This window comes from Miniopterus natalensis, chromosome 1 (assembly GCF_054644295.1).
Source record: "Miniopterus natalensis isolate mMinNat1 chromosome 1, mMinNat1.hap1, whole genome shotgun sequence".
In the NCBI taxonomy this organism is placed as follows: Eukaryota; Metazoa; Chordata; class Mammalia; order Chiroptera; family Miniopteridae; genus Miniopterus; species Miniopterus natalensis.
In genome coordinates, this window is record NC_142081.1 from 174,978,740 (window position 1) to 175,003,529 (window position 24,790).

The following is a 24,790-nucleotide window of genomic DNA, read 5'->3' on the forward strand; positions in this document are numbered from 1 at the left end:
ATCACAGCAAGTAGCTTTTGAAAATTTTGATTCGTTGGCCCCAAATTGCACTGACAACATTTCTTTTCAGTCCAAATAAACATTTATTCCAATAAAAGGAGGCACTGTGATCTTTGCTGTTTGCTATGTATTTCTGGCTGGGCAGTGCCTCCGGTTAGGTTTTGTGTGTTTACTCGTCACACAGACCTTAGGGAGGTAACAAGTTGTTTTCCAAATGTAGCTAATTGTGTATCTAACCTCTGAGAATGGCTTCTAACCAAGTAAGCCGAACAGTGGGAACAGCGGGACCTGAATCTGTACCTGTTTCCTGTGTGAATAATGAGGATTTTTTTTTGCTTGCGGCATCTTTATTTATGAAATCATTTAATAAATGACAGCATTAGTTTTAAAAGATCTCAAATGAGGTGTTAGTATGAATTACTGGGAATCCTAGAACAGGCCTCACAGAGGACACGTGAATCACTGAAAATTTTTAGTGTGTTAATCAGATTCTGAATGGAGTGTTCGGTGCCCCAGTCCTACAGTGGACAGAACTGAAGCGTACAGCTTTAAAAAAAGCTAACTCAGAGGGTTTGAAATGTGTCACCCCTCCGCCTCACCGCCACTTTCGGGGAACGCAAGTACCTTTGCATTAATGGTCAAGTTGAGGGCCCTGGTTATCAGGGATTACAGATACTGCTTCACACGTCCCACAAGAGCAATTTCGATGAAAACAAAACAAAACTCAAAAAGACCTTTTACAACTTCCTAAGGAAACATATATATCTTTATGCACAAATTTCCCAGCTCTGCTTGGTGGGAAAGAACACACATGCCATAAGCTTTTTCAACCCAGCTAGCCCGTTCGCAGTGGTCCCAGGCCTAGGCCAGCGCGAGGGTGTAGGGTGGGGAGTGAGCACCCTCTGCTGAGCAGGAGGAAGTAGTTCAGTTCTGTCCAGGCGAAACTAGAACCTCTTCCTAAGTTGTTATGTTTTCCCCTATGATGGTCAGTCTCATTTGAAAATTACTCAGCCTGGGGGCAATTAAAAAGAATACTTACAATTTCTGCACGTGCACGAGTGTGAGCACGTGTCCACACATGTGTGTGTTTGTGTGTACACACATACACACCCTCTTAATGAAGGTGCTGAACAGATGACCTCGAAGGCCCATTCCGTTTCTAAAGTGATGTGATTCTAAAAGTCTTTAAGTAACTTATTTTAAAAGAATAGAACCCGTTGTATGAGATACAGGCTTCTGTTCAGGAGGAACAGTCAGCTGGAAGTCAGGAGGCTTGGTCTTCACCAGCCAAGTAGACTGATCCTCAAACGTGCCCTCATTTCTCACCCTGTTCTCAGTATCCCCTCTACCTGAAATGTGGAAAAGAGTTTTTTCAATGTATTTTATTTTATTATTATTATATTTTTTAAGTCCTCACCTGAGGGAGGATATTTTTGCATTGCTTTTCAGAGAGAGTGGAAAGGACAGAGAGAGAGAGAGAGAGACATTGATGAGAGAGAGACACATCGATTGGCTGCCTCCCTCACGTGCCCTGGCTGGGGCTGGGGATGGAGCCTGCAACCGAGGTCCATGCCCTTGACTGGAATCGAACCCAGGACCGAAGCTCTAACCACTGAGCAAAACCAGCCAGGACAAACATCGAGAAGTTTTAATTCCATCCACACTACTGAAATCCTGCCCACCTTCCATGATCTCTCTTCAGACTTAAGAATCTGTTTTTGCACTTAATTCACTTCAGATAAGGGAAAAGATAATACATTTCAAAAATCTAGTTTCTATTCAATGCAGGGTTTTTTGTGGGATTTTTTTTTACATATACCAATTTAAAACATTTTTACAGTCTTATTGAGATATAATTTACAAACCATAAATGTATCCCATTGATTTTTAGGAAATTTATAGAGCTGTGCAACCATCACCATAATCCACTTCTAGAACTTTTTCATCTCCCCCCCAAATTTTCCTCCCACCTATTTGCAGTCAGTCCCCAGATAACCACTTCTACTTCTCCACCCACAGAGAGCCACTGCTCTGATCTCTGTCTCTATGAGTTTGCTTTTTCTGGAAATTTTATAAGCGGGTCACACAATATGTAGTCTTTGTGTCTGGTTGCTCTCATTAGCATAATTTTTTGAGGTTCATCTGTGCTGTCACATTTATCACTAGTTTGACCCTTTTAACTCTGCGTAGTATTCCATCACATGAGTATTCTACATCTTGCCCGTCCGTTCGCCAGTTGAGTGTTTGGATTGTTTCTAGTTTTTGGCTATTATGAATAATGCTGTTATGAACATGCACATACTAGTCTCTGTGTGGATATATGTTCCATTGCTCTTGGGTAGATTTCTAAGGGTAGAATTCACAAATCATGTGGTAATGTGATAGTTAACTTTGTAAGAAGCTATTATAATTTGACATTCCCACCAGCAGTATATGAGAGTTTCAGTTTCTCAAAATCCTTGCCAGTACTTGGTATTGTCTGTCTTTTTTTATTATAGCCATTTTGGAGATATGTAATAGCACCTTATTGTGGTTTTAATTTGCATTTCCTTAATGACTAATTATACTGAACACCTCTTCATGTACCAATTTGCCATTTGTATGTCTCCTGTGAAGACTTTCTATTCAAGTCTTTTGCTAATTTGTAATTGGGGTTTTTTTATTATTGAGTGTAAGAGTTCCATATGTACTCTTGAAGTAAGTCCTTTATCAGATACATTATTTGCAAATATTTTTTTAAGTATATGGCTTGTCTATCTTTTCATTTTTAAAATTATATTTTATTTATATTGTTGACAGTATTACAGATGCCTACCATTTTCCCCCTTTGCCCCTTTTCACCCAGCCCCAGCTCTCCCCTCCCTCTGGCCCTCACCACATTGTTGTCTGTGTCCAAGGGATATACATATATGTTCTTTGGCTATTCTCTTCATTTTCTTAACAGTATTTTTATTTTTATTTTTTACTTTTAAATGATGTTTATTAGAAAGAACTTCCATTTAAATAATGTAATAGTTGTGTAAAATAAAGCTTTTAAAGAGAATTAAAACCTTGTTTTGTTTTTATAAAATTGAAGCATGCTCTGAAATTCAAACAGTACAGAGCTTAATAGTATTTTTAGAAGCACAAATATTTTTAACTTTGTGAGGTCCATTTATTAATTTTTCTTTTATGGCCTGTGCTTTTGTTGGCATATCTAAAAATTCTTTGCCTAACCCAAGGTCACAAAGATTTTTTCTCCTATGTTTTCTTCTAGAAACTTCATAATTTTGGCTCCTACACTTAAGCCTATGATCCATTTTGAGATAATGTTTAAGTATAGTTTGAGGTAAAGGTCGGTTCAATTTTGTAATGTGAAATCTAATTATCCTGTCACCATTTGTTGAAGAGGATTCTTTTCCCATTGAATTGTCTTGACATCTTACACAAATTATTTTATTAATATTTATCTCCAAGCCGTAGTAAGTACCTGATCTTATCCCAATTTCATAGATCAGTTCACAGACTCATAGATTTTTAACTAATACACTCAAATTCCCATGGCTAGTAGATGTCAGAACCAGGATAAGAGTTCTGGTTTGCCCAAGTACAAGATCTATCTTCTTATTAAAGTTTCCTTGCATGTTATTTATTCCAACATTAAACTCTATGCTTCCTGAGGTTGCTTACCACTTATTCTTATCTTGCCCCATGCTCTAGGACAGTATTTGCTTATTTAACGGTCATGTTTTGAACCACTCCATTGACTTAAGTGATAATGTTTGTGTGAAAGTAAGTAATGACTCTAAATCTAAATAAATTTTTCTCTCCATTATATAAATGCTTCCTATGGTCAAAACTAGACTTTCATTGCAAAGGAAACATTTTTAGGAAATAGCTCTTCACCCTCTATTAAAGTCATTGCTTCTGTATGAACATGAACTTCATTAGGAATTATGATGAATTGAGAATGTCTTTTCTCATATTTGACTATAAAGGAGCCTTCAGGTGACATAAAGTGAAAGTCATGGGAGGACTCAGAAAGTGATAAAAAGCACTGGCTTGGGAGCCAGAGGGTCCTAGTCCTGGTTCTGCGGTAACTTGTTATGTGACCTTGAACAGTCATTGGAGATCTCTGCACCACAGTCTCCTCACCTGTAAAACAGTAGATGTGGACCAGGTTGCCACTGTGGTTTCCCTCCCATTGATTTGTTTCATAAAGTGCTACTATAACCTCACGTTCTGTTCAGATGACACACGAGTGGCTTGTCTTCTTTGCAGGTTGCAGGGAGAATCAGTTTCAGTGTCACACAGGCAAGTGTCTTAATTACAGCCTTGTGTGTGACGGATATGATGACTGTGGGGACCTGAGTGATGAACAAAACTGTGGTAAGTAGCGTTGTTTTCCTAAATGCTTTCATTTAAAATTACAGGAATTTATAACCAAGGACTTGTAGCTTGTTCCTTAATATGATCAAAAGCAGGTTAAATTATAAAATTGGTTGGTTTCTAAATTTTAGAAAGGAGAGGTTTTTTTCCAATTACTAGTCTCAATTATGTCTTATGAATAATGTAATACTTCTTTAATACACAGTCATACTAAGGAAATGCTAAAGAAGTGGAGTGGAAAAGCAGCTACAGGTTGTTAATATGTTAATATTATTTTCTCCTTGAAAGTGTTCTGTTTTTTCTCGTGTTTAGATTTTGAGCTCTTGAGCAAAACTTTGCAGACAGATACAGTGTTTGTCCCTTGATTCCCCTTATTTTACATAACAAAAGACCCCTCCTTGATTTGATCACCAAGCAATACAGAGATTACTTGTGTAGTAGTGACACATAGGGTTAGATAGCACGTTTATTTTATATACAAAAGCTGATCTTATCTTTTCAAGAATAAACCTACCTTTTAAAGGGTCTTGTTCAACTTTGAATGCCGTCTGGTGAATTCAAACCAGCAAACTTCCTCTTGCTTGTTTACCTTTTGACTTTGTGATTAGCTTCGGAAGGTTTAGGTAAGATATTACTGAAAGACATAGGAACTTTGTAGCATGAACAAAAGGCCAAGCTGGGATGGCGAGGGCACTGGGCAAATGACGTGAGATAGAATAGAGCATTGGAGAGGATGGGGAAGAGCGTTGGGAGAGGCCCAGGAGTATGATGGAGGAATGAGGAATGCCTCAGGGTGGCGTCAGAAACCTCCAGGCTGTCCCAAATATACCACGTGGGCTCTCTACCTTGTGAAATCCAAATCACATTTCAGTTTATTTGAGCCAGTGCAAAAAATCACAAATTTCTCATAAGGAAAGAAAACATTGACAAAACAAAATGAAAAACAAAAAAAAAAACACAAGCCAAACTGAGTCCTGGCAAAGCTGGACAGCTTTCCGTCTGAAAAACAGATAGGTCATCGTGGAGGTGCCTAGTGGGCCGCAGGCTTGGGCGGGAGGTGAACTGTGCCAGGCCGGTCACAGGAAAGCCGTTGAGGTGTTAGGACAATTGGAGTAGCTGCTCTTCAGTTGGAACCAGGAGCTGGACTTTCCAAGTGTCCATCAAGCTGGTTCTCTGCATCCCCCTGGACGTTCCCTTTCTGCAGACTGCAGTCCCACGAAGCAGCATCGGTGTGGAGATGGGCGCTGCATCGCGATGGAGTGGGTGTGCGACGGTGACCACGACTGTGTGGACAAGTCTGACGAGGCCAACTGCTGTGAGTGCCCTGAGGTTTCCATTTTGCTTAGTTTTCCATTTCTTGCCTGTGTAGGCCAACACACTCAAGGTTCGCTACCTAACAGCCTTCAAAGGGAAAGATCCTTATACTTTGGCCCCTGCCTGGAGAGATAATAATTGAATAGTGTGAAGACAATAACCATGTAGTGTACCTGACTTCCACACTTTGCTCTCCAGGACGTCAAGCTTTATTTGTTCCATCTGGCCCAGCAGGTGTCTGTTTTCTCTCTCCTTGCTCCCCGTGTCTCCTTTCTGCATCTGTGACTTTGTCAAAGGGGGAGATCTCCCAAGAAGCTGGAGGACTTTTCTTTTGCAGATGATATATGAGTGGTTGAGCTTTCTTGCAGGAGCCTCCAAACATGTTCTCTGGCACGATTTGTAGGAAAACATGGAGAGAACTGCCAGAGAGGAGAGAGCCTTCAGTGTTCATAGACTTAAACAGAAAGCGTGATAACAATTATAATTTTAGTGCCTGTTGTTTTCTGGGTAAGCGAACAGTCTTCAGGTGGGTGTTACATTAACTAGCTAATAAAATCAAGAATGGCTATTAATCCTTTCTTTTCCCTCTAGAAACTACACTATACTCGGTAGAAACAAATAAAATTATCGAGTAGGAGCAGCTATGTGTTAAAAGCAAATAATTTGACCTGAAAGAGTTAAAATGATGCGTTTTATGCATAGTTGAATGAATTAAACTTTTTATTACATCTTTTGCTGTGCAATAAGAGTAGGAGAAAGTTGATATATGGGGGATTGAATATTTAATTTGCCTATAATTTGAGGCAAAAATAGAAATGCAGAGTGCATGGTTTTTATTTTGACATAAGAAAAGTCATAAACGAACAAACGCAATGCCCAACTTTCCCCTCCCCTGAATTGGAAATGAACTGGAATATCCCCCGATCCTTGCTCTGTGGGACACAGCGGACCAGAGCAGACTACATCTTGACCGATCCGGGGAAAGCCAGGACATGATGCTCAAGTGTAACAGTTCTGGTGCTGAGCCTTCATTCAAGAATAGGGAGTTTTAAAGTTCAACAGTAACTCGGTGAAGGCTGAGGTCATATAAAACATGGTTTTTGATGCTCTAAAAACAATAGTGATAGAATTTAGACAATGTTTAGGAACCAGGAGATTAATGGCCACTAAACCATTCCTTTCAAATGTCAGATGTCAAAAACAAGTTTTGAAATAACGTGTTTATTGTGTATTAGGTACTATGCATGTGCTTTTATATGTGTCACCTCATTGGCTCATTAGGTCAGGCTGTATGGAATGACATGCTGGGGCTGGGACTCAGAGAAACTTGCCAGCACATTCCCTTTTAACAGCCATGTGACTCTGAGACAGCTACAAGCTCTCTGAGCTTCAGTTTCCTATGCTAAGCCAGGTGGATAATATCTACCTTGCAAATTTGTTACGAGGATTTGGGATTAGATATAGATGCTCCTAACAAAGTTATTACCATAGAGTAAACCTTTAAAAAATATGTATGTTTTTGTTGATTTTAGAGAGAGAGGAAGGGAAAGGGAGAGAGAGACAGAAATATCGATGAGAGAGAAACATCGATTGGCTGCCTCCTGCACACACCCCACCAGGAACTGAGCCCGAAACCTGGGTGTGTGCCCTGACCAGGAATGGAACCGGTGACCTCTTGGTTCATAGGATGATGCCCAGCCAATTGAGCTACACTGGCCAGGCTCCATAGAGTAAACCTTGAATAAATTATGCCTTTTAGAATACTACTTCCCATCCTGAGGTTATAAAAAAGTTAATTCGTAGTAAGTGCTATTTAGTAAGTCATGAGAAATTCTAAAATGAAAACTTTCCATTTCAAAAATCCTGGGAAATTTTTTAAAAATTAGTGATGCATTCGTTCCTTGGTACAGAACATTCGGATAGTCAGGACACTTCATTTCCTGGCGAGGGCAGGTAAACAGGAGCCTTTCCGTGCTCTGCAGACTGAGGGAAGCACTAACTGATAACTTAGCGTGGCCCCTTCTCCTAGCCTGCGGCAGCCTGGGCCTGCTGGAATGCAGGAGCGGCCAGTGCGTCCCCAGCACCTTCCTGTGCGACGGAGAGGAAGACTGCAAGGACGGGAGCGACGAGAAGAACTGCACTCACGGTGAGTGTGTGCTCGGCCCGGGGCGCCTTACCCGTGGGCCTTTCCCTGGGAAGGCAGCAAAAGGCTGGAAGTTACCTAAAGCTTAAGGGGACCCCACACGGAGAATCCCAGATTGCCCACTGCAGCGGTCCTCACGGCCCCCCAGCCAGAAGGCCCTCTCGTGTGGGTTTCCTCGGGGGGCTCACGCTGAAAGACCACTCCTGAGGCCGAAGGGTTCGGGTTAGACGATTACACAGCATGGGAGAGGCAGTCACCTGTTTGATGGGGAACGGCAGCGTTGTGAGAAAGAGAAACGATTCGTATCTAGCATTCGATTAAATTAGGTTAGATTCCGGTGAGAAGGAACTGGCTTCTGAAATTAGATGTAACAGCTTCGCAGAGTCACCACATTCAGAGAAACAGTTTAATGCTTCATGTTACCAAGCGCTGTACCTAAACACACTTTGAAAGGAGTCGGATCTCCATCTGTGAAACTCAAAGGGAAGAAGTAAATCAAATGAATTGGTCTTTCAAATGTGACCTCACACTGATTGTTTAAGCCCTGGTTTGTGTACAAGCGTCTCTCAGTGCAGGGCTGGTAAGAATATTCCTAGACTTAAAATCACCACCTCTGTGCATTGGCGACCTTGCCCCTGACCTCCACAGCCTGGCTGTAAAGAGTGTGGTCGGTCGTCGCCACCCAGCTGCCTGGCTCAAGCCCAGCTGTATTACCTACTATCCGGTTGACTTTAGGCCAGTTACTTACCCCCTTATGTCTCAGTTTCGTGTCTGTAAACTCGGAATAATGATGACATCATTATTGACACGTGGTGAGAATTCAATGTTTGCTATTATTACGTGGCCTTTATGTTGGGCTGTGTATGTCTATCTCCAGCTAATGAGATTGGTCACCTATATCTAAATTATTTTTGTCATAATGAATATAGATCATTAGAATAGCTTTAATGAAAAAAGCATTCAAGACCTAAAGGGAGAGCCTTTTACTCACAGATTTATTACATTAAAAGATACATAAGGAGTGCTAAGTTTTATCAATTTTAAAATTCAGAAGGAAATCCATTTCTACAACCAAGATCCTCCCTTTGGATCAAATTGCTCTTTCTTCCTACATAATTCAACTTGTTTGAAATAATTTTGGGTTCTTTACTATGCAATGGCAGGATTTGTAAACTGTTTCCTTACGGGTGTGACATGTAAGAAAGTCACATGATAAAATGGATCAAAAAGTAAAATTGTAGCATCTTTATATTATTTATTCTAATGAACTCAACTTAATAAATGTGTATTGTGGTGCTAATATGTGGTCAACCACTGGGGATTTAGTGGCAAGTAAAACAGCTTCAGGCCCCAGGGGAAGACAGACATATTACCAATAATTATGCATGTAGGTGTCTAACCATGAAGTGACGGGTGCCAAGGGGAACGGCAGGGTGCCGGGAGACCATATATGGGAAGCTTCGCTGAGGAAGAGCTATTGCAACTAAGATCTGGAGAATGGGTGGAGTTAACAAAGGAGCATGGGGTTGGACCAAGCATTTCAGATACAGGGAACCACTTGGCCAAAAGTCCCAAGGAGGGAAGGAGCAGGGCATATTTAGGATACTGGGACAAGGCCACTGGATTAGAGGAGCTTGCTACTACAGAATCATTGTCAGCAGTGTCTACAGGCTGGTTCTGCTAGACAGGGCTGGGGAGGAAAGCAGGGACCTCTTCCCCCAGGGCTTTGGGTCTCATTGGAAATTTAGGCCTTGACAACCCTCAGGCTGGGCCTCTGCCTTTCTGTCCAGTCTCCGTTAGGCTCCAGCGACTCCAACCTCTGCACTTGCCGGCCCCAGGCCTTTGCATGTTCTGCTGTCTGCCTGGGAAACCCATCCTTCCCTCCTATCCTAACTTACCCCATGTGCCTGAAAAACTCCTGTGAGAAGCTTTCCCCTTGCTGCCCTCGTTCGCTTCTACTGCTCCTTACACGTACTTCCAGGAAGGCAGCGATCACACAGCGCTGTAAGGTTCTTTCACGATGATATCCCTAACTACCGCATAAACTCTCGTCCATTTTTACTTGGAATGCTCGGGCCTTACTTGTTGCATATGTTTGTCACATCGCAGGCCCTTATGCACCGAAGTAATGAATGCATGTTGTCTTAATACAATTTCTTTAAGAGATGAAACTCGTGGAAATTAGCCTGGCTTACCTTCCAAAAAAGCTAGACTCGACTGACGTTAAAAAAACACACTGACATTTCTCTTCTGCAAGGCTATGATCTATTGAACGTTAATGGTACTGGAAAGGAGGGAGTCCAGGATAATAAACATTGTCTGAGAATTATAGATAAGAATGACGGTGTGTGTCCGCATACTATCATTTATATTTAAAAATGCCTTGCAAGATTTTCTAGATTCCAAATGATGTGTCTGAAAGTAACTTAGTGTAGTGGAGGAGAGATGGAAAGAGCACAGGCAGGAATTTATTACCTTATCCATTTAATCTACAAACGACCAGGAAATCAATGGGAAAACCTGTTTCCGCTCTACATGCCTTAAGGAAAAGCCATTCGGCTGACGTTACCGTTGTCATTCATTTGGAAACAAGAAACCCAATTCTCAGGTCATCAGGGCTAGGCCAGCGACGCTTTCCAAGGGCAGACAGAAAACACGGGTGACGGCTGCGTGGGCCCTGGGCCGTGACAAAGTGTCCTTACCGTGTTGGGGCGACGCCCTGCTTAGCACTGGGAAGAGCATTTTCTGTTAGTGGGAAGACTAGAGTTGGGAGCAAATGAGTCTTTAAAATAACATCATTTAATATTCAAAATTTCAGAATCTTTATATTGGCCTCTCCCTCCAATCACTTAAACTATTTTGTAATCAAGTATATACATCCTTGTAAATAGAAAACACTACCTTTTTTTTCTTCATTAAAAGCAGCAACCACTTGTGTTTTGTTTTGTTTTTGGTGTTTTTTTGGTTGTTTTTAGGATAGGTTGCCTCTTATTTCTTCATTCCTACAGAATCCTTTTGGAATAACTGCGTCTCACTTAGCTGCCAGGAAAACTAACCCAGAAAGCACCTATTCAACATGTGTTCAGCATTTTTGGAGAAATTGGAAGGAAATTAAAGTTGTGTCATTCCTCAGCTCCACCAGACATTCTCCATCCTTCATACCCTAGTGTGAGGAGTTTACAGATGATGAAAGCGAATGTGCCTTTCCCCCTCTGTAGGTCAGACTCCATGTCAAGAAGGCGGCCAAACATGCCTCTACAATTCCTGCCTTGATTCATGTGCTGGTAGCTCTCGTTGTGACCCCAACAACAGTCTGAATAACTGTAGTAAGTACAGCAGCTGACAAATGCAATCCCCGCGGCAGGATGTGCATTTGGCTTTGTTCTTTCGCATTGACATTGAAATGCTGAAGTCTGGAATCCCTCCAAAAGTATATGTATCTATTTCCCTTTTCTTTTTTAAAGCTTGCATGGGGTAGCAGAAAAGAAACAAAATGTCTTAATGAACTGAAATAAGAAACAAACGTGTGTCGTTGTGAATGGGCTATAAATCCGCATTGCTTAATATCATTACCATTAGTTTCACCTCAGCATTGGCTCCTATATATTATTTTCTTGGCTCCCTCTGCAGGCAGATGCTATCTTTCTTCCCCTTTAAAACCCAGCTTCAAAAATGGAAACTTTATTCCAGAAGCAAATGTGAAGTTCATCTAAATAGCTTCATAAAACGTTGGCTGTCTGTTCTTTTAATACAATTTATTCTCACCTCTCCAGGAACTTTGCTGATTTAGGATGATCTTGCAGCCGTTGTGTTGATGATTTGGTGACGATGTAACAGCTCCAAGGGTGCAAACAGGGGGCTCTCTAGACCTGGCTTTCAGGAGGAATCATTCGGGGAGGCAGAATGGGCAGGTGTAGGGAAGGCCGTGTAGACTCTCACGGGGAGTTGAAATGATTCAGAAAGCCTCGAAAGACTCTGACTCTGACACTCACTTCTTTCACTTTTTCTAATTAATTTTTGGTCTCACCTTCAGTGTGGGGCTTGAAATTTGGGAGCAGGTCTGTCAGCTTTCAGTTGGCAAGAAGGTGACTTTTAACACATATTGTCTCAGTTGAAGGCCATGGGAAGCTGAGAGGGTGAAAAAGTGAAGGGGTTGGGTCCTTGGAGTTGCCCCAGTTTTAGGGCCCTAGGTTTACTTGGTGACCTCCCTGGGTCAATGTGGAGCTTTCTGGGTCAATCCGGGGCTGCCCTGTAACCACTAGGGAGTCTCAAGGAGTAGAAACAGTGGCTGGGAAGGAATTCGAGGGGGGCAGCCACTGAAACCCAGCTGACGGGACTTCTGTTTTCACGAGCGCTTAATAACTGGCCGAAACCATAGCCAGCCCTCCCCCACTTCCCGCGTGAAAAGTGAGCAGCGCAGGCAGGTATCAGCCTGACCACGGAGACCCACTGCTCACTCTAGACTGGTTCAAGTGTGTGTGCATGTGCGTATGTGCGTATGCATATGTGTGCGTATATGTATTTATGTGTGTGCGTGTATATAGGTATGTTCTGGGACTATTGTTTCACTTCGGTTACCTCCCAACCTGCTCCAGAACTTCTTCAGAATTATTTTACTTCACCTTGAACTTGAGGTGAGTGAATTGGAACAGTTGACAGTGTGATCTCAAAGACAGGTGTTTATTGTTAAAGTTTTGGGCATTGTCTGATATGGAATGGCACTTACTGTTAGACTCAAAACAAGTCAGAAGAGCTTGTGTCACGTTTTGGTGAAGATTATGTTACCGTACTTTCTCTATATTTGAAATGTTTCAAAATTAAAATTGAAAAAGTATGCTATCTGTCAAAAAAATAAGTTGTGGAAGGTACTAGATAGCTCTGGTTCATACATTTAAGCGATATTTACGGCATGGTACAACGGTCCAGGCGCGGGGTGGACACTGGGCGCTTTAATGGCGAAAAGGAGAGACACGGTCCCCGCGCTCCTGCGGGAGCCGTTCAGTGCGGAGTCGTCACCGCTTTGCTTTGCTTTATTTTCTTCAGATACACGCAGGCTCCCCGGTGTCCCGCTGTCTCGTCAGCTTCCCCACTCACCGTAGACTCTCTGGCCTGGCTCCCCCCACGTGTATTCGGCACTTGCATCCCCTCTTCTGAGCGCAGGCACCGGGCTAGTCGCTGGTCCCCAGTCCCGCCGGTCCCATTACTTAGAGCAGTGCGCACGCCTGACTTCCAGTTGGGAGTAAAGATGTTGGGCCTTATTTTTCAAACAGCTTCAGGATCATAGGCATGTGCTTGGTGTTCTGAGAAGATGGACTGCTAGCGTCTCCTCTCAGAAACTCTTTGCGCACTTGAAAAGTGATTAATTATCTGAAGATCTATCACGGGAGAGGCTGTTGTTACTTAGATTCTGAGTCTTGACTACACAGGGCTCTTTCTCGGGCTCCTTCCCGTGGAGAGTGTGAATTGGGAGAATGCGGATATTCTGTCTGCTGGAGCCAGTGCCTCACTGGGCTTGCTGGGATTCTAGTCCTTGAACACACTGGTTCTTGTCAACCTATAAAATATTATGTAACTTTCTAATGATCCCCGAAGATATACTGGGTGGGACCCAGGCATCAGTATTTAAAAAAATTCCCAGGTGACTCCAGTGTTCAGCCCAGTTGAGAACTGCTGCTGTGGTGGCCTGCTCGTGACTAGGCTGCAGGGGTTTGTGGCATCCCCAGAACTGGTTGTGAAAAGTCTGAATTTTCCAGGAAGGTGCGTGGCATATCTCAGATTCCCAGAACTGCGTACATTTTTTTTTTTTTTAGCCTGTAGAATAGCCGAAGAACATAAATGCATAGCCCATGGACACAGACAACAATGTGGTTAGGGCCAGAGGGAGGGAGGGTGGGGTCTGGGTGGAGGGGGCAAAGGAGGGGAAAATGGGGGACATCTGTAATAATGTCAGTGATAGAAAAAGGCCTACAAGCCACACGCCCGATGATACCGTGTACTGACAGCTTGAAGTATCGCAGCATCACCTCAGTGACTCATAGCCCAGAATCTTTAATATCTTTGCGCCCTGCTCAGAGGCAAAATTCAGACATATCCTTGCCCCTGGTGTGGAGGGGCTAGTCCGTCACTTCTGCCTTGTACTATGCAGTCCCGACATCTGGGGGACCTGGTGGGGAGAGCAGCTTTTGGGCGCGTGTCTCCCCGCTCTCTGCTCCCTTGATCGCCACGGCTGTTTGAAGCCAGGTATGACTTCATGCCTCAGGGACTCTCCCAAATTTTTCAGTGTTCCACCAACCTTTAGTTCTACGTGTCTACTCATGCATTTTCTTTTCTTCAACGCCAAGGGAGAAATGAACAGCTTTGCTCTTTGACTAATTTGCCAAGGTTTATCAATTTCTGCCCTCTCTTTGCACTCCCTAGTTGGAAGGAATAAATAGCATGGTGGGTGGTAAAGATCCAAACATCATAATGGTTAGGAACTTTAGTCCTAAGGAGGAAATAGTAGATGAGAGCATTCACAATCAGAAAGAGAAAAATAAGTGACTGAATTAGGATATTACTATTTGGTAACACAACGATTTAAGGGTTAAGGCATTGAGCATCTCCAGCTGCGGATGTTACAAAAAAAAGACTCAGACACGTGTCTTCTGATGAAAGACACCACAGTGCCTCCTGCCAAAGGGATGAAACCCAACCAGGCCTCTGCATCTGTATTCAGACATTAGTGCTCAGGAAATAGGGGGGACAGTGGAAAGTGTTTAAACTTCACAGAGCCTGCAAGCAGCAAACTCCAGCACACTCTACAGGCCCACTCCCTGGGCTCTTCGATAGTTAAGCTATAAGGAAAAATAAAGGCACAGAGGGGGAACCTAGATATTATAAGGGACTTAAAAGACAGACAAGTTTTTAAAAAATGGCAAGTCTAAACTGTAATAACTAGGGGTGGTGCACTCTTAGGTAATAAAACTATAAAGAAGAGCAAGGACGCGGTGCCTCTGAAACTCAGTAGTTACTTTGAGGGGAGAGGAGCTTGATATTAGACAGGGTATATGAAGAGCATGCCTGGCAAAGTTCAATTTTTTGACCTGGGTGAAAATTACAAGGGTGTTGACTTTATAATAACTCATCAAACTATTAACAATAGTAACATACATATGCTGAGTCATTTAGTTGGACACCCGCGACTACTATAATATGCCCATTATATCTCAATTAACAAATAATGATAAAGAGAGACTTCGAGTGTGAGGCAAGGATAAATCTTGGAATATTATAGATGCCAATGGGTGTTGAAAAGTGACATTGGCTCAAGTAAATGACCATCATTTAATACATGATTTCCAGTAGCTTCAGAGTATTGCATCATGGCAAGGAGGTAACAGCGTTTAGTTAACAACCCTGCCTTTGGGTTAAGGTAAATAAATCTTGTTTCAGACTTTGAAAGGTGGGATATCACTGAGACTCCAACTGTATCACTGTTTTTTCAACAGATAGTCGTTAAATTAAATCCCACTTAGGTTCAGGATACTGTGTCGGGCACTGCATCCAACTCCCCCTGGAAAGAGTCCTGTGGCACATGAACATCTTCACATGTTTGTGACACGATTGCCCTCTAGTGGCCGTTGTAACCCAGGCCAGGGAGTGAGTCTAACGCAATAAAAAAGCTTATTGGTATCATCAATCACAGAATTTAAGGTTGACAGATATCATGAGAGTTTCCCTTACTCAACACTCTGTGAAGAATGAATTATGAAGGAATTAAACAAGATTCTATTAATCTTACCACATTCAATAAAGATCTTCAGAATAATAAATGATCATAACTTAATCCATTCATCCCCCTTGGTTTTGAAACACTTAAAGGTTATATCTTATCCCAAATAAAAAGCGACTAGTTCTCCACACATCAAGAGAGAAAAATTACCCATATGATATATCTATTAATCAACTAAATGAAATACACTAATAGAAAGTTTAAACTTGATAGGGCAGTAGAGGAAGAGAGAGAAAGGAAAGGCCTATGCAAGGGAAATGAGACTGCGTCAGAAATCTATGTGAATGATCCCATTTTTGTGAAATTGCATTTTTAAAATTAGGAAAAGTATAGAGTTGAGCTATATCTACTGACTCAGAAATGGTCATGATAAATAATTAAGAAGAAAAAAACAAACTTGCCCACAGAGTGTGCGTTGGCAAAACAGACACCCCCTCCGTCCGTGTGTGGGGAGGCCTGTGTGCGTGCAGACGAGCAGCGAGCACACGGATTCCCGCTCAGCTCATGGTGTGCGGGAGGGAGAGAACGGAGAGTGGGGAGGTGATGAACTTTTACTTTATGCATCTTTGTATTGTTTTGATTGTTAAGAGGAACATTCATTTTTAAAACAATCTGCAATAAAAGTATGCAAATGTTCACCCTCTCTCATAATCAAAGAAATGATAAACCAACCCAACCCCATACCCTGCCTGTGCCTTCTTTTTCCCTCTTTTCAATGACAGCTTACGCTCCATAGTGTTTTATGTTAGCTTCCGGCCCACAGCACAGTGGTTAGACAGTCATCCACTTTACCAAGGGTCCCCCTGGTATTTCCAGTACCCACCTGGCACCACACATAGTTACGACAGTGTTGCTGACTGTATTTCCTAGGCTGTGCCACCCTCTCTGTTTCTTTCTCTTCTTTCCACCCTGTACTCACCCTCGAGATTGTGCCAACTTTGCAATGTCACGTCTTCCCCGGTAAACTGAGAGTCTGTTACCCTTTGTCCATAATGATTTCCGTCTGGCCAATGCCAGGCTTCTTATCAACATAATCTCTCTGAAGCCCTTAGATTCTTGAAGACACTGGAGCTGTGTTAATATTTCACCCCAGTTCTGATTGTCAATCTGTTTGCGTGCATACGACTTCCTAGTAAAATAATTATAATAATTACTGTTACTAAGACATGGAGCCTTTGGTCTGCTTGAGCTGATTCTAGGAAGACACTTGACTACCCTCTCCTCTCCGGCACGTCTGCTGTGGACAGAGAGGGACCAGGGGGCCTTTGTACGGCATCCCCTAAACCGGCCCAGACCCCTGGAAAGCTTCCTGAATCACCCTTGCTCCACCTTGTCCCTCTGAGCTCCTTGCCACTGTCCCGGCCTGTCCACGTTCTGCTACAGCAGCTGGCATGTGTGTCTTCCCGTGAATGTCGTGGAGTGCCTTAATGGAAGGCACTATATTTTTTATTATTTTTACATAGTATGTGCTTAAGATAGTTCCTGACGCTTTTTCTTCCCCCCTTTCCTTCCTTCCTTCTGCCACTGTCCTTGGTGCTGACCTTGAGATGAACAAGTGTAGTCTCATTCCTCAAAAACCTTCCATTTGGGTGGGGGTGGGGGGCAAGTGAGTAAAGAATACAGCAGAGAACAATGAGTGTATGGCAGGAACACGCCTAAGATGCCACGGCGCTAAGCGGGAACTCAGACTGGGGGTGGGAAGCCTTCCTGGAAGAGGTGTTTATGACAGGTCCTGCATAAGGAGGAAGGGTTAGCTTGATGGGGAAGGTTAGTCCAGGCAGTGAGCACTCTATTTACCTGGCAGCTAGGACCATGACTGCATTTGAGGGGTAATTACAAGTATGCCAAGAAAAGAGGGGTAAAGAGGAGCTAACCGGGCTCACAAAAGCATGCAATTCTTAAAATATCCAGCATTGCCAAGGAAATACTGCTAATGGGATAGTCATAGGCAATGAGGCTGGAAAGTTAGGGTGTGGCTGGAATATGGAATAGCGTTGGGTGCCAGCCTAATGGGTAAGGATTTTATCTCATTGGCAGTGGGTAGCTAACAGATCTTTGGCTGCTCTGCCCCTGAAATATTATAGCCTTCTGTTTAAATCCATTGATCAACAATGAAATGTAGAAAAATCACTTAATTGCCTACTTAGCCAAATTGATTGTTTTTTAATGGCTGTGATGATGATAAGGAATATACTAGGTTAGAAGTAATGAATACATCAGAAGAAAACATTGAAGTGAGGGAAAGGATCATGAAAGAGCCGCTTTCGGATAAGTCGGGCCAAAGGGAACCATGAGAGACTTTCTAAGTCACGCGTGCTGGGCACTGAGCTGGCAGCCACGGGTACGGAAATGAGGAGTGAATCTTGGTTTGGCACTTCACTAACCAAGTGCTTATCTTTTGATAGCAATGTTATATACTGCTTGCATTCTAGTCTTAGCTACCTTAAAGAGAATGCAGACTTTAATTTCATAAGTTTTTAAGAAATTGTTTCATATGCAAAATTAATATACGTATGTGTCTGTGTATGTGTTTCCTCGGTAGGTCAATGTGAACCGATTACGTTGGAACTCTGCATGAATTTGCCCTACAACCATACAAATTATCCAAATTACCTTGGCCACAGGACTCAGAAGGAAGCATCCTTCAGCTGGGAGTCCTCTCTTTTCCCTGCCCTTGTTCAAACCAACTGTTACAAATATCTCATGTTCTTTGCCTGCACCATCTTGGTACCGAAGTGTGATGTGAATACAAACCAGCGTATCCCCCCTTGCAGGTAATACAGGGGGTCCCTCCTAAACATCCTCATTTTCCCTCGGGGAGAACCAAGGGAAGGAGGACTTGTCTCAGTTCAGACAGAGCGGTATCTTGCTAAGGAGCTCGGTGTGTAACAAGTAACACATCCCAGAGGTGGCGGAGGAATGCTAGAATGAACAATTGAGTGACAAATCATTCCTGGAGTACCAGACGAGGGAGGTATGAACTGCCTTTCACAATAGTTTCTGTACTTTAATCAAATAAAATCACATGTGTCATCTTAGTGGATCAAGAAGCGTTTTTAAGGGTGTGAGTTAGCAGAAGGCCGGGCCCACCTATCCGCCTCTTCCTCTGGCGGCATTGATGTCCAAGTGCTGCCTTCTCACAGCACTCAGAGGCTAGCTATGTGACACGACGGGTGGCCTGAAGGAGACACACCGCCAGCTTCACTGGCTGGTCGGGATGCGCATCCCTGACGATTTTTCTACCTGCTTGAATGCGATAAGGGACAACATTTTCAAGTATGCAGCTTGCACTTAGGATGTGAGTGATATCCGATGGGTTAAGAGCACTGCTGTGGAGTCCACTGCCTGATTCAAGTCCTGGCTCTTCTCTACTTGGTGTACAGCCTGAAGCGGCTGCCTCAGTTTCTCCCAGCCTCGGTTCCCATACCTGTAAAATCAGGAGAGTCATAGCTGTTGTGAGAGTAAATGAATGTGCATAAGTGGAAAGTGCTCCCTATTGATTGTAAGCCCAGAACAAGCCACAGGCCTGACGGCCGAGCAGGAACTCAGCTGCTCAGCGGCGGGTCCGGGCTCCGTGCCACGCGGGGGCTGCAGTCAGGAAGGCGCGTGCACGAGGCGGAGCGGGTGGCCGCTCTCCCCAGCGCTGGTTTCCGTCAAGGGGCCAGGCTGCAGATGTGCTTGTCTACTTGTGAGTGGTAACTATGGAAACCATATGTTGGGATCAGAAGTCACTTAGAGGTTTAAGAAAAAGCAATAATATCAATATGGTGGACAGATGGGAAAACGATAAATTATATACTGAATATCAAGTGGATGACAAGGAAGGGGCACCTATAGAGTGGGGCAGGAAACAATAAAATTTCAAAATGACTTGGGGCACTGAATAATATATACAAATAGAGTAAAACTTAATGTTGGTTTGTGCAAACATAATTCTGAAGATTTCTGTTAAGTTTTTTTTTTTAAGTATCACTAATAAAATACCTACCAATTTTTTGTTACATATTTCTAAATTTTATTTCCCTTTTCCTAGGCAAGGTCAATGATAATGAATAATTGCTTTTAAAAGTACTTAACACATTCTTGTACTTGACTTTCTTTTCATATGTATATAAAAATTTCCCTAATGCAGTATTCTCTGGAACAAATTTATATTCACATATAATTTATAATTTCAGGCTTAAATTTCATCTCAAAAATGCCTAAGATTAGACTGATCCTGAAACATTTTGCAGTCCACATTTTGGTGAACTTCTCTTAGATATTTTAGTTCTGTTTCTTAGGTTTACACATACTCATACACCTTTCATTTTCAGTGGATATGAAAATGAATTTTACAATTTGATATTTATTTAGAGGAAAAACAAAAATAATTTACTAATAATATTCATGAAGCAGTACATAGTTGCTTTTGTCAAGCCTGTTTACTTAACATTAGTTTTTAAGTTATGAGTCAGAAAAATCTAACATTATCAAGCCCTTACTTTGTGCTAAACACTTTAAGGTACTTCTGCCATCTCATCCTCAAAATCACCTTTTGAGGGAGACCCCTACTATCAGGGCTGCTGTCTGTGGCTGAGCACCACAGAGCTAATGGTAAGGACACTGCCCCTTGCAGCTAGCATGCTGCGTGTCGTAGTATTTCCACTTTACAGAAAAAATAGGAAATGGTAGAGTCAGGCACTACACAGTCTTCCATATAAATTAGGCATTCTGTGAGTAATTTAAAATAGCAGCAGTTGAGTTATATGCACTTTTTATAAATCTACAACAAACTGTTCAATCCAACAGAAAGTTATCAAACAGTAATTGAACTTCCCATTTTTGCAAAACAGATTTGGGGACGCCTTGGCTTTGCCTTCTCCCCACATTCCTCGGCTAAACCAGCCTCGAGTTATGCTCTGTCTCGTCCTGACTTAAATCAGACAGAACTTTCTCTGAAACTTCCTGATTCGATGGCTAATCATCCCCCACCTTGTTGAAATTAACTTACAGTTTAAAGGTTGAGACTTTGACAAATAAGAATGTATTTAAAAGGAAATAAGAAGTTTGCCTCAGAACTTACTTCAGATGTGTCTACTTTTTTAAAAGAAAATTTAACTAATTTCTGGTGATGTATTGAGGCAAACTATGTTTTTTCCCCTCATAGGAAGTAAAGATCCCTTTCATGAGACATGTTGATACCTCAGCTGAAAAATATTCTGGGTACAAATGAGAACACAAATGAAAGCACTTAGTACAATGCTGAATATGTCTTTTCTTTAAAAAAAAAAACCACCGCAACAAACTTTGTTTTAACCAGCTTGAGCTCAGCATAGGTGGGTTTGGGAGAAGCAGCTGGTTTTGCAACAGTGTTGGTCTAAGTTGGAGGAATGGAGGCACCGAATCCCCAGGTGAGCCAGGCAGGCCTTGAGGCGGCCGCACGGCTGCTCGCGGGGGCGGCCTCCGAGCGAGGGTGCATCGTCCACGACCGGCGGCAGGCTCTCCAAACCGATATGGGGGCTTCCCAGCTTGGAACGAAAATGCTGGAGAACGTGTCTGTCTGAAAAAATAAAGAGAGGAGAGGAAATGAGAAAGGCAAAGTGAAGAAAGGAATGTGTGTCCTGGATGCTGTTCCAGGTACAGACTTGCGACTAGTAGACAAATAGGTCCTAGAGACCCAACGCGCAGGCTAGTGATCGCAGACAGCCGTCCCGTGTCGCGGTCATCACACCAGCAGCCTAGAGCTCAACTGAGGGACTGGGGAGGGGGAGGGGCAGGGCGGAACGGCTCATGGGGGAGAAAAGGGGCATCTGTAATATTTTAAACAAAAATAAAATTAAAAAGTTAAAAAAAAAATTTAAAAAAATAAAAGTTTCTGAAACTTAAAAAAGAAAAGAAATGGTAATTATGTGACATGGTAGGTGTGCTAACTATAGCCACAACGGCGATTTTATTACAATATATAAACATATCAAATCAAGATGTTTTTCTTGTTAAATTTACACAATGTTATATGTCAAAAATATATCTATAAAACACATAACAAAACAAATCTCTATTTCTGTTTCTGCAGTGACATTTCTTTTGATGAAAGTATGTTGCTGGAATGTATTCCCTTTGTAGAGAGATTACTCATTTTGGTTTCCCTAGTACCTGTTATGTGTATGTGCATCTATATACAAGGTGGGAAAAAGTAGGTTTACAGTTGTTCAAATGGAAAATAATACAATAATTAATAAATAATAATACAAGAATAAACTCTGTTTTGCATACAACTGTAAACCTCCTTTTGCCCACCCGTGTATACACACACACACACCAAGGACACATACCACACAGACGCAGACACCCACACAGTATTAAAACCCTACGTAGATTCCTAACATACATTTCAGATGTAGTTATTTCTGCTTCTAATGTTTTGTGTTTCTTGCTCTTTCAGAGCACTGTGTAAACACTCCAAAGAACGCTGTGAATCTGTTCTTGATATCGTGGGCCTACACTGGCCTGAAGACACAGATTGCAACCGGTTTCCAGAGGAAAATTCAGACAATCAAACCTGCCTAATGCCTGATGAAGACGTGGAAGGTTAATTTTTAAATTAATTTCAGCGGGATATCTAATATGGATGAATATATTAGCTACTGTTTTGAAGTCTCTCTGCTGCTATTGTTTTTTCTATTTAGTTGCCAAGCAGACTGCATAGGTGAGTGAATCTACAAACTTGATTGCTTTGAAGAATTTGGTACTCACCTGTTAGACATAGGCTTCATTTTAAAAATAAGTTGCAGAGCCAAGCTGGTGTTGCTCAGTGGTTGAGCGTTGATCCATGAACCTGGAGATCATGGTTCAATTCTGAGTCAGGGCACATGCCTAGGTTGGGGCTCCATCCCCAGTTGGGGGCATGCAGGAGGCAACCAATCGATGATTCTCATCATTGATGTTTCTATCTCTCTCTTCCTCTCCCATCCTCTCTCTGAAATCAATAAATACAGTTTTTTTAATTGCAGAGATGAATTTAATAATCCAAGTATTTATTTTAACAATGTTTAACTCACAGAGCCCATCATATATGGATACTGCTCTTACGTTAGGGATTCTGAAGGTAATGGTTAGGCCTTGGTTCCTTCAAGTGCAAAGCATTAGGAGATCTTGGCAATATAGGATCTTCAGGTAGAGAAATGGAATTGGGGACCCATCCACCAGGTGGAAGGATTAGAATGGGAAACAACTGTGACATGTTAATGGCAGCTGGGTAGTTAGAAGCATTGATTCCACAGGACATTTTTGGCCCTGGCAAATGTTAGGATGTCCATTCAAGAAGATAGTTAATTACTGGAAAGTGTAAAGACATTGAACAGCTGATCTGGAGAAGGGATGCCATGGATGCAGGAGGAAGATGCTAGTAAGCAGACAGAAGAAAGCCACGTTAACTTTGGCTGTTTCAACTTTGCAGAGGACCAGCCTTATCTTTAGTAATAGCCTTTTGATAACATTCCACACATAAATAGGTAAATGAGCTGATGGATCTGTGTTTTCTCTTTATTGACGGTAATATATCTCATTGTTTTTAAACAGAATGCTCACCTAGTCACTTCAAGTGTGGCTCAGGACGGTGTGTTATGGCCTCCAGAAGATGTGATGGCAAGTCCGACTGTGACGATGACAGTGATGAAGAAAACTGTGGTATGTATGTGAGATGGCACTTTCCTTGAATATACTAATAACTGGTTAGGATAATGTCCACTGTTCACTGATCATTTTAAGTAGTGACTAGGATGGAGTGCTAATATATTTTCTTCTTAAATTATCAAATGGCAAGGCATGAATTGATGTGTTTTTCCTGTTATCTCTTGATTTTCCCTAAGTTACACTTCTGTTTATAACCTTGATGATATTTGTGCAAACCCTTAGTAGAAGGAGAAGCACTTCCCTAAAGTAAGGAATTATTTTTGTTATTAGAGATTATAAAGCAGTTGTCATCCGTCTTTGCGTATGATTCCCGTTGTTAGGTAGGCATCTAGATACACAGAAACAGAGCGCAAGCTCCCATGTTCTCATTTAATGGGGATTTATTTTCATGGCCTCTCTGATTTTGTGTCTGTTGGCAAAGAATAAACTCTTCCTGGCATTTCTGCCATTGAGCTCCAAAATCACTTGTGGAAAGGCCAGAAATGCCAATAGTAATTTAAGTGGAGCTAATTCCCATTTTATTTCTCTGTAAACCTTTGTACTTGTAACCTCAGAATGTCAGGGAACAAAAAACGGACAATGCTTTTTACTAAACAGTATTCTGGAGAAAAGCAAAACAATTGAAGGGCTGTACAAAGACTAGTTTGGTTATGATTACTTAGCTTATTCTGCTTTAAAAAAAATTGACACCTGTTTTACCATTAAAAGCTCATAAGGCAATATATCTTTTAAAATCATTTTATTCTTTTGGCCTTTTAGGTGTAAATACTACCTTGTTCCCCCAAATGAATCTTCCATAGTAAACATTGGCCTTCTGGTCTAGACAAAATGTCGCAATCAATCAACTGAAATCCTATCAGCTGCTATAAATATGGATAAGTGAATCCTCTAGAAAATTAGAGCTGTCAGAACATGATACAATCACCAGGGGTAATTTTGTTAGGGAGGAACATACAGTGTTTTGAAAAGCTACTGTTGTTTGCTTGTTTGTGGCCTTTCTGCAGAAAAATAAATAAAAACTCATTGAATATGCCTAATATGAGTGATTCATTGAGAATCCATTGGATTTGTTTGCTAAACTATGACTTTGATGGGTGATGGTATGCTAAGATGCAATTTTAAACAGATTATTTTAGGTGATTCAAAGTGGTTACATGGTATCTACTGGGGTAGCTAGACCTAAATTTGCAGTAGGGTACTAAATATTTGAGAAATGTAAAAGTTTAATTTAAAAAGATAGTCTTACCAAGACTTAAAAATCTGAGGTCTAGAATATATTCTGCAAAAAAAGAAATTCAAAGCACTATAGGGTTTAAATCACCCTAAAATATCAGGTTTCTAAGTAAATAATGCGTTTTCATCAACACTTTAATCACACAATCAAAATGATAGAAGAAATTGTCTAATCCCTAGCAAACTCTCAAAATATCAGTGGTACTACTGAGAACGCTAGTTAAGGAAAGTTAAAAGAAGGTGGGGTGGGGGGGGTGGGGGGGTGGGGGGGTGGGGGGGTGGGGAGG

The 24,790-nt window shown here is 41.9% G+C and overlaps 1 protein-coding gene across 1 annotated transcript in view; it reads left to right on the top strand.

Annotated features, from left to right (window-relative positions):
- Positions 1 to 24,790, top strand: part of CORIN (corin, serine peptidase) — a 178,767-nt gene that overhangs the window by 113,745 nt on the left and 40,232 nt on the right. Inside the window, exons 7-13 of the mRNA XM_087827585.1 lie at positions 4,261 to 4,368; positions 5,573 to 5,683; positions 7,712 to 7,828; positions 11,044 to 11,151; positions 18,139 to 18,370; positions 22,021 to 22,166; positions 23,157 to 23,264. Coding sequence (XP_087683711.1) covers positions 4,261 to 4,368; positions 5,573 to 5,683; positions 7,712 to 7,828; positions 11,044 to 11,151; positions 18,139 to 18,370; positions 22,021 to 22,166; positions 23,157 to 23,264 — 930 coding nt within the window. The remainder of the gene's footprint in view (positions 1 to 4,260; positions 4,369 to 5,572; positions 5,684 to 7,711; positions 7,829 to 11,043; positions 11,152 to 18,138; positions 18,371 to 22,020; positions 22,167 to 23,156; positions 23,265 to 24,790) is intronic.